The sequence below is a fragment of the Phycodurus eques genome, chromosome 16 (assembly GCF_024500275.1).
Source record: "Phycodurus eques isolate BA_2022a chromosome 16, UOR_Pequ_1.1, whole genome shotgun sequence".
NCBI classification, from domain to species: domain Eukaryota; kingdom Metazoa; phylum Chordata; class Actinopteri; order Syngnathiformes; family Syngnathidae; genus Phycodurus; species Phycodurus eques.
This window is the reverse complement of record NC_084540.1, coordinates 20,819,884-20,830,188: the sequence shown is the minus strand read 5'-3', so window position 1 is coordinate 20,830,188 and position 10,305 is coordinate 20,819,884. Positions and strand designations below refer to the sequence as shown.

The 10,305-nt window shown below is 45.8% G+C and overlaps 1 protein-coding gene across 1 annotated transcript; it reads right to left on the bottom strand.

Moving 5' to 3' along the window:
- Nucleotides 1-284: 284 nt before the first annotated feature.
- On the bottom strand, nt 285-5,427 carry LOC133414558 (transcription factor Sox-9-B-like). Its single transcript, XM_061699993.1, has 3 exons — nt 4,728-5,427; nt 4,267-4,514; nt 285-2,490 (listed from the first exon to the last, which is right to left on the bottom strand). Exons 1-3 carry the CDS (start codon nt 5,165-5,167, stop codon nt 1,739-1,741), a joined length of 1,440 nt encoding a protein of 479 aa, XP_061555977.1. The 5' UTR covers nt 5,168-5,427; the 3' UTR covers nt 285-1,738.
- Between the last annotated feature and the right edge of the window lie 4,878 nt (nt 5,428-10,305).

Below are 10,305 nucleotides of genomic sequence, written 5' to 3'. Positions count from 1 at the left end.
AAACCTACAGTATTTTAATTACTTTTATCGCAGTAAAATGTTAGATTTTTTTATTCAAATGGCAATATTTTCTATGTATTTTTAACAAATGTATTGACAAGTAATAAAAGATAATAATGTTGCTTACGTAGTTTGTTTTATGGGGATGATTGCATGTATGAAATAATTCTTACCCCCCAAAACATTATTATTATTTGAAGCAAAGTGAATTACATTAAATTAAATCAGATCATGGCGCTTCTGGAAGGTTTTTAATAGAAATAATTGAAATGAAAAGGAGGCGATGACAGTTTACAGTGTTTTGTTTTTATTGCAAACAATATGATACAAAAAAAGATACACTTTTTTTTTAAGACGATGCCATGTTTACCTAAAAGGAGACTGCGATAAGAGATGACACAAATCAGGACTAATGATACAGAATATAAAAGAAGGAACACAAATCTCTGAAAAACAAAAAGTATCGTGTCCATTCCAGCAACAATTTTTTCCCCCCACAAAATAGCCTCCAGAAGACAGTGAGAAAAAAGAAAACAATTTCCAGTTTGACTCGAATCATCTGAACACGTGCAGAGAATCAAATGATAACATTTACAAACGATAAATAAACACAAGTGTACCACAAAACAAAACGACAGCAAACTACTCTGCTCGACGAGCCTCTGAACTCCAAAGACAATTGCAAAAAAAAAAAAAAAAGAGTTAATTTTCCAATAAAATTAATGCTAAAGAATAAATTAAGTGAGGTTAGAAAGGGCGTTGTCGAGAGGACAGAAGCGCGTGGCGGGGCTCGGACCTGCTGGCTGCTGAGAGCAGGAAGTGGGAACGCCGGTGGACGGAGCCCCGCGCCCGTGGCCCCGCAGGCACCGGTGGCATCAAGGCAGACGGAAGCGAGGGTTGCGGTAAGGCCCCCCGCCGAAAAAGAACGGCTTGTAGCGCAACCTATGACCCGTCAAACTAAGGCCTGTCATACTGTGGCCCGTCATAAAACTCTAAAAACCTCAGAGGAGCTGTTATAAAAAGACCAAATGCTCAGAATATATAAATAAACAACGTATCCCCCCTCGCCGAACCTCTGACATAGCCTGCAACGCTCAGTCCTCTACTGAAGCAAAAATATGTACAGTCGGGAAAAACAAACAAAAAAACTGTCGTCACACCATGCCGTACAAAAAAAAAAAAAAAAAAAAAAAAACAGAAGCAAGGCCACAGAGGGTGCTTTTTTTTCTTTTTTTTTTCTCCATTTTACTCGGCATTCTCGCTCCTTTAAGACATTTCAACGGATGGCACGGATTAGCTGCAGAGCAGAACACATACACAGTACATACTAAAATATTTCAAAGCACTATGTCCTCACGGAGGATTTAATCTTGTATTATATCTAGAAAAATATAATCACCATTCCAAGCGTTACAAAAAGGCACTGTCGGGAGCCAATCCAGAGAGATACATCCATACATTCATTCTCTATACCGCTTATCCTGTTCAGTCGCGGGAAACTGACGCCTTTCTCAGCTGACTACAGCCTGGACTGATCGCAGCGGACATATAGACAGACAAGCATTCACACTGTCACTGCGTGGGAACTGAAGCCAAAGTGACTGCGCTCAAGTCAGGCGGATGTACCGCGACACGATCAGTGACCCCAGAGAGATACAACTCGAAAAAGAAGAGTCAATGTGGTGTTTTTAGAGGGCGGGGGGCAGGGGGGGGGGGGGTGGGCGGGTTGGGGCGGTCCTCACGGCCGGGACAGCTGGGTGTAAATGGGCTGCTGCTCCCAGTGCTGCGGACTGTGGGCGGGCGGCACCGAGGGGACCCCGGCGGTGTCGGCGATGGGGGTGTACATGGGCCTCTGCCCGGGGCTCATGTAGCTGAAGGTGGAGTAGAGGCCGGAGCCCTGGCCCGGAGCGGACGAGTGGGTGTAGTAGGCGCCCGCCTGGTGGTCGGAATAGTCATAATGGGCCCTGGTGATGGGCGGGTACGACGCGGCGCTGTAGTGCTGCAGGCTGAAGGAGCCGTAGGCGACGTGTTGGGGGGAGCCCCCCTGCCCCTGCTGCTGCTGCTCGCTGTAGTGACTCGGGCTCAGTTGCTCCGTCTTGATCTGAGTGGCTCGCTGTTGGGCCGGCTCCCCCGCCGCCGTTCCCCCCAAGCCGCTCAGAGAGTGCTGCTGCTTGGACATCCAGGCCCCGACGTTGCTCCCCTGGGCGGCGACCGAGGAGCCGCCCGCGCCGTAGCCGGCGACGTAGCCCCCCTGGGCGGCGGCGTGGCTGTGGGGCGGCAGGTACTGGTCGAACTCGTCCACGTCGAAGCTGCCCATGTTAGAGATGACGTCGCTGCTCAGCTCGCCGATGTCGACGGCGCCGAAGTCGATGTTGAGCTGGCGGCTCGGGCCCTCCTGAAGCGGGCGACCCTCGCGCTTCAGGTCGGGCTTGGCGGACGGCAGGTCTGTCTTGGGGGTGGTCGGGGGCGTGGGCGGACCCTGGGACTGACCTGGTGGAAGGGAAAGGACGGTTAGCATCACACGGTGACACCGGACGTTGTATTTGCGACTTTTCGGCTTGTCCCGTTTGTTTGTTTGTTTGTTTCTTGGGACCGGCCGCGGCTGGGTATTGGGGATCAAACCCCCCCGGGAATCAAACCCGTGCCAACTGCATGAAAGGCAGCAGCGTCTACCACTCACTTTTTGTAAAATGTTTGTGACTTTGTATTTTAGCAATTGAAAGAAGTGATTCCCAACTAGTGTACCATGAGAGATCATCAGATTTGGTGCGGGAAATTATCCAATGACACTAAATTGGTCCAAAAATGTATTTATGTATTTCTTTCTTTGTTCATCTATCTCAGTCAGGGACGCTCTTGCAGTCGATGGCAGAAGGTACCATTAACGTTACCTAATTGACATTTTTGTTTGGTGGTCAGCCGTGACATTTTCCCGGTGTCAAGAACCGATGTTAAGCACTTTGCGCGTCCTCCAGGTGTTATCCAGTGAACCGCCACCTATTCACTGTCAACTACTCACAAATTCCCCTATTTGTGTTTTTTTCCCCTTCTGGGGAACCTGAAAAACTCAGCGATTTGCATTTTTTTGTGCTCTTCCCGTAATGCCCTAAGACTCCACCAGCAGCGCTAGCCAATAGGAAAGTCGTAATCGGTGCCAAGGAAGGGCGTTACAGGGAGTCTCGTGCGCATCTTAATGTGCATGTCAAATGTATTTTCAAGGGCAAGGCAAGATGAGTTTGAAATGATTTCATGTGTTTGTTTTGGGATCACAGTTTGTGGTACATTCACAGTTTCAACGATTCACGTGGGCCATTATATAAAAATGTGACTCGCCCCGCGAACAGCAGTGAGAAAGGGGTTCCTGTGGATGTATTTCCTTGTCTATTGACCGCTTCCCGCTTCTCCCTGTCCTTTTTGTGTGACTTTGGGCAGCTTTTCTTTTTTTTTTTCTTCAAAAAGACCACCAAGAAAAATTAACTGAGTCATTATCGATTATCGAAATTGCTTCATCGAACTTAATCTTTGATGATTTTCCATTCGTGAAAAAAATCAGAATTTAACATCCAACATGAATCAACTCTGTTACTTGGAATCATTAGTGTGTTTGTTTAATGTTGTTCCTGCCAAATGTTTCTGTCCTTTTTCTGCCTTCTTTGGCAGCTCTTTTTTTTTTTTTTTTTAACCTACATTCAATAGTGATTTTGCATTGGTGACCTGAAGCGCTATACTTTTTTTTTTTTTTTAAATCGGAATTCAACTCACACATGAATATCCCATTTGTTTTGCAGGTTTGTTTTTTGTTTTTGTTTTTACCCATAAAATTACAATCAGAAGTGATTTTTCATTAGCGACCCAAAAAGCTCGCGTCATCGTTCTCGTCGTGATTCAACAATAATTGTTATAAATCCACTCGTTAGTTTGCCCTGCCGGTTCTTCTTGTCCTTGATCAGCTCTTGCGCACTTTCCCCTCTTTTTTTTTTGACGCACAGGCTAAAATTTTACATCATGTCGTACGCCAATTAAAATCTCAGTTTGTCATCTAATGCATCGGATTGCATTAGATTTGTATGCAAAAGTGTTGGCGGACCATTATTGTTTATAAAATGACATATAAAAGCAGGATAGTGACAAATATGAACAAGTTAAACTACACATCATTGGAGTCTCCTACCTCCACTGATATTTCGGTGTGGGGGGAAAAAAGACCCCTTAGATTGCCAAAGTACGTATAAAAGGCGGAAATGTGTGATTTGTCCGTTTTGTTACCCGAGTGCTCTCCGGGGGAGTGCATCTCGCCCATGCTGGAGGCGGGCGAGTCTGCCCGCTGCAAGGCCTTGAAGATGGCGTTGGGCGAGATGTGCGTCTGCTCGCCGTCGTCGGGCTCGCTCTGGCCGTTCTTCACCGACTTCCTCCGCCGCGGCTGGTACTTGTAGTCCGGGTGGTCCTTCTTGTGCTGCACCCTGAGGCGCTCGGCCTCCTCCACGAACGGTCGCTTCTCGGCCTCATTGAGGAGCCTGCGGGACAGAAAGCGGGACAAAAATGCATTTGTAGGTGTGTTGACGCACTGGGACGGCGCAATGGAAACAAACTCGCTTTGGCGTGTGCGCTGTGATGGACCGTAAGGGGTTGTTTAAATGTTGCAAAGATGAATTTTAGAGCATGCACGTTGGAGGATTGGTGGCGCAAAGTTGTGCGTAAAGCCGCAAACGAGAGAAAAGTGGACGCACCTCCAGAGTTTGCCCAGAGTTTTGCTGAGCTCCGCGTTGTGCAGGTGCGGGTACTGGTCGGCCAGCTTCCGACGCGCAGCCTGGGCCCAAACCATGAAGGCGTTCATGGGCCTCTTGACGTGCGGCTTGTTCTTGCTCGAGCCGTTGACGCGCACCGGCATGGGCACCAGGGTCCAGTCGTAGCCCTTCAGCACCTGCGACACGGCGTCCCGGATGCACACGGGGAACTTTTCCTCGTCCCCCTCCTTCTTGTAGTCGGCGTCGTGCAGGAGGTGCATGTCGGAGGGCCGGGTGTTCTCCGTGTCCGAGCCCGAGCCCGAGCCGGAGCCGGACGGGCACGGCGAGCCGGCCGAGTCCTCGGACATGCTGGGACTGGGCGCGTCGGAGAGACACTTGTCCTGTTCTTCGCTCATTTTCAGGTAAGGGTCGAGGAGATTCATGCGAAACAAGCGGCGAGGGGCACCCCAAAAAAAAAAAAAAAAAAAAAAAAGGAAGAAAAAGTGCGAATCCGCACGCGCCGAGCCCCGAGAATAGTGCACCGGCAGCCCGCCTGCGACGGTGCGCGCACTCCTGCCGCTTGGAAGGAAGGTCCCAAAAACCAAATCGAACGTCGGTCCTGTTGAGTTTGCAAGGAGGGCAAAGTGCGGTTTTCGCCTCCTCAACTTTGGGAACAAACGCGCCTCAGTCAGTGGAGCTTGTGAGGAGCTTTTTTGGAGGCGCAGAATTTATTGGAAGGGCCAGGAAGTGATTGCAGAAGGGGGGTGGGGGGGGGGAGGCCCAACCGCCTGGGCCGGTAGGCGGGGACGTAACGCGACATCGAGCAGCCAAAACTTCATACACCGAACTCCTTATGTTGCGCTCAAATATAATCACGTGAAATTGCTAAATGCAACTTCAGCAACAAAATAACAATCAATATTATTTTGCAGCTATCTTTTTGTGGATCTTTTGAAATAAAAGGCCAATTGATTCACACCTAATGTAATCACGTGCAGCTTCTAACGCCATATTTGAATGGCGTTGGCTCAATTGTAGCGTAAAAGAAGGAAAATTAAAGTCGCGTGTTTGCATACATTCTCCAGCTCACCGGGCGGTGTGACTGGCTGCAGTCTGAAAGTGACCAATAGGGGGCGACAACAGTCCAGAAACATGGAAGGAAGACTGAAGCTGTGAAAACAACCTAACAGACATGAAAATTGATTCCCCCACCTCCCTGTTAATGCAGATATAAGTATATACCAGCATTGGTTTATTTAGTTAAACATGCAAGTTTTGTTTGTAAGTAAACAGTGTGTTAGTTACATTCAGTATTGTAGCCACAAAAAAAAAAGTTATACCCCAACAATAGTTGTAATGTCATGAGAATAAAGTAGTACATTTTCTAAAATAAGACTTTTTCAACGGGAAAAAAATCCCCCCAAAAGTCATAATTCTATATTTTAAGTTTTTTGGGGGACAAAAAAAGGGGGAATATTGTGAGAATACATTGTGAGAATACATTTGGATTGTTTTGGAAAAAGGTGGGGGAAATTACGAAAATCATGTTTTCATTTGAAAAAGCAAAAGTGGTAATGTAAGAGTATCATTTTTTTCTCAAGAAAAAGTCACAATATTACAAGAACAAAAACAAAAAAATATTTTACAAGAACAGATTGTCATTTTTCACAAGATTAAAGTTGTATTTTTGGAGAAAAGGCAATAAGAGAATATAGAGAATATAATATATATATATATATAACATATATTTTTTAAAACAAATAAAACTAATGTCACATGAATAAAATTTTATTTTCTTGAGAAATTGGTGTGTTTAGATCAAAACATAAGTTGGATATTTACACAATTCATGTTGTATTTTTGAAAAAAATATGTACTTTTCAAGAATAAATTGTATTTTATTTTTCAACATAAAAGATAATCTTGAGAAAACAAAGTCAATATTTCCTGCAATAAAAAGTGGTAGACTTTGGAGACGGGTGGGGGGGTTATTATTATTAGGTATTATGAGAAGAATGTTGCACTGCCAAAGGAATTTTTTTTACATATTTTCTAGAGAAAAAAATACATACAGAAGTTGTGTTTTTTTTTGGGGGGGGGGGGGGGGGGGGTCGCAATGTCATGAGAATAAAGTTTTTTTTTTTTTTTTAAGTGGAGAAAAAGTCGCGTCCGAATGAGTCAACTCTGATCCCAACAAAGCAGCAGTTTGACACGCAAGCTAACAAATAGCATCAGATATTGGAACCCATGCGGTGCAGCAACACATGTAGATACTCTCAGGCAAATTTGATCCTTTGCGGAGAACGACTAATATCACTGCGGCTTACTGAAGACTGGATGTATATCTGCACACCAGTTTAATACTGCCCCCTGGTGGCTAGCACAGACACACGCCAGAAGGAGCAGCACAATGTTCATTGAATTGACGCAAAAACTGAACAAATTCTTTACAACGTATTCAATTATGTCATTACTGTAAGTTTTTATAAAGTGCAATATTATTTTCCTTGTTTGGATTAATTTTTGGAGGCCGGAAAAGATTAAACAGCATTTACGTTCATTTTTAATGGGGAAAGATGATTTGAGATATGATTATTTTCAGTGATGAGCGTGGTCATGGAATGGATTAAATTTGTATCTGAAGGCACTACTGTCATTTTGTTTGTATTTCCAAAAAGACAGTTGTATGCTTCATTGTTGTTGTTTTATTGTCTGATTCTTGGAACCGATATTGTGTTTTTTACACTTAGTTTTGACGGTGTTTAGAGACCACACACATTGTCTGATGATACCAATCTGCAAAATAAAGTGAAACTTCCATCTGAAAACGTCTCGCCTGTTCACTGAAGTGAGGGACAACTGCAAGGTCTGATGATGGAACATCTTATTTCTATTTTGGTTATTTTTTTTTGTGGTTGTCCAGTGTCCCGGAATGGATTGTGTTGGCCCTGTATGTTCCTTGTGTTTGTGTGTGTGTGTGTGTTCTTTCGGTAGGTGTGATGCTGTGAGATGTCCCGTTGTGAGAGGCCGCAAAGTCAACACGCAGAGAAGGCGAAGCCGCCGGTGGCTAACACCAGCACATCAGAGCGGCAGTCGGGGCCGTGTTCTCGCCCTCGTTGACGCCTGAGCGCTTTGAGCCAGCCCTGAAGACTCGCAGCCCGCCGCTAAGGAGCGCGGGGCGGGTGCGTGGGGGACTCGGCTCAGGTCGGGAGCGCGGGGCTCGCCGCCAGACCCAGCGGGTCTTGGGAAACTTCTCAGCTCCGCTTCGAGCCGTGGCGTTAAAATGTTGAGGCAAACACTGAGGGTAAACTGGCAAATCATGTCTTCCACCTCTCCCAGCTCTCTGAGATTCCATTGAAGACCTTCAAATTGACCGCCTGCCCCTCTATTTTGGAAAACTGTTAGCATTACTCAAGAATTTCGTCACCGAATCAATTAAATAGCACCTATGTATAACTGTGCATTCCAATACAAGCGTTATATATTTATTGTAGCTTGTACAAACCGTCAGAATTCGACAAGTTGCCAGCAAGATGTTGGGCAGAAACCAAAAACCATGTCCCATGTCCATGTCAGAAACCATGTCCAAATACGGTCAATTTCATAGTTTTCTTCATAAATCTGAACTGTTGGTCTTTCCCCACGTTTTCTGTTGTTTTCACGGATTATTGAACCAATTTAAAGAGTGGAAAATAGTTTGAGAAGAAATCTATGAACTCTCTTGGACTCTATATAGTAGTTGATAGTTGTCGAAAAGCTTCATCACTTCCTCATTCGGTGGGAGCCATATGGCATTATGTCGCCTCAAGATTGAAAGTCTGGGCGTTTTGTAGATGATATCAAGTAAAAATAGCTCGTTTAGGTACATTTGAGGAGGCCTGGTTGGTTAAAAATGGAAAGCTTTAATGCTTCAGTGTAGAAGGAACTGGTCAGCCACAAAGGTAAATTTGGGTGCAGTTCAGTTCCACCAACAGTATTAGATATCATGGTTTTATTTATTGCATCACTTGTGGCGCTTACCTTTGAAAAAGAGTTTCGTAAGATGATGTAACCACAGTCGCTTGCTTTTGTGAAATACTAAAGGCTTTTCGTGTTGTTGGGAAGTCGGCGCAAGCGCAGATTTTGATGTGCACAGCTGGCAGCAGCGGCAACAGCATAATAAATTAGAATTTTTTTTGTAAATTAAATTAGCGTTTGAACATAATTTTCAATAGAAGCACAAGTCCCGGTGAGAGGAATAATACGTGCAGACTGAGGGAATGGAATCAATCGGCAATGCAATCAAGCATTGATAGTCAATGATGCTCCAGTTTGGACGAAGCCGGAAGGCAGGACTTAAATAGAAACGCAAGTAATAATACTCCGGCTTTTTTGTTTTGGGTGACAAAATGCACTTGAGGCCTGCTTCCTGCAGTGCAAATCGCATACCGAGAAGCCAGCAGAGAAGATTTGAGTGAGAAACCACCTCAACGGACATCGCACCTGTCCGAGACTTTCCGCCAGCTGCGCCGACGAGCGCAGACACGGCGGACGACCCCACAAGTGAGGAAATGCTGACGACATTTACACACATCTGCCGCCCAGTGCCACCGACTTTCTCCCCCCGGCGCGATGGAAACAAAGTTCGTCCAGGAGATTCCTCTCGGCTAGTGCCTTAACTGTCGCTGGTGTTTGCCTAAGCAGATCAGAGCGCCCGGGCCACGGGCAGTTGTTGACACATGGCGCTTTGCAAAAGGGTAAAGTTTAAACGGGACTTATCGAGGGCTTGACACAAGAGTGGGTGGGGGGATTGGGTGGGAGCCCTTTGAGTCTCGGAAGATTCTCTCACACTTCCCCGATATCCCAAACCGAGCCGCAAAACAGCTCTGAGCGGCTTTGCAAGTGGGACTGAGGGGAACAAACGCACCGACGCTCCCAAAACAAAATGTTGCAGAACAGATAGTAACAAAATCACTTATTGGATATAATATTTGACTGCTACACGGTGTTCTCTCGCTATATCGCCGTTCACCTATTGCAGACTCAGTGAATGGTGGATACACAGGTTAATTGTACGTTCTGCCATCTAGTATTTCATTTTTCTGACATTCACTATGCTGAATAAAGATACATTTTTCTGTAGCCAATCATTTTAGGACTTGGAGTGAAATTGGCGGTTGGGAATCATCACGTTGTACTGTGTATGCGCACACTGCCTTGAGAAAAAAAACAACATCAGAATATCTGAAAAATAATTACGAGTCCAGCTGCGAGACGGATGCATCGTGTCCTTCACCCGCGCGAGCACCAGCGCTCGCTAACTATTTGCTAGTCGCACACTCCTTGTCTTCCTCCTCCTCGGCCGATAGCGCCACTCTAATCTGGGCCTTATCAGCTCAGCTGAAACTCCCTAGCCGCTCACCGATAGTCTATCTGCCGGGACGGAAATTCGCAAGCCAACAATGGGACGATGTCGAGCCGAACACAATCAAACAATTGAAGCGGCGACATTAGCGCCGTTGGCCAGGAACCAAATAAGTACCTTCCCTCTGTCAGAATTGCACAGTGCTGAGTGACTTGTCGCTAGCTTCCATGCCTTCAG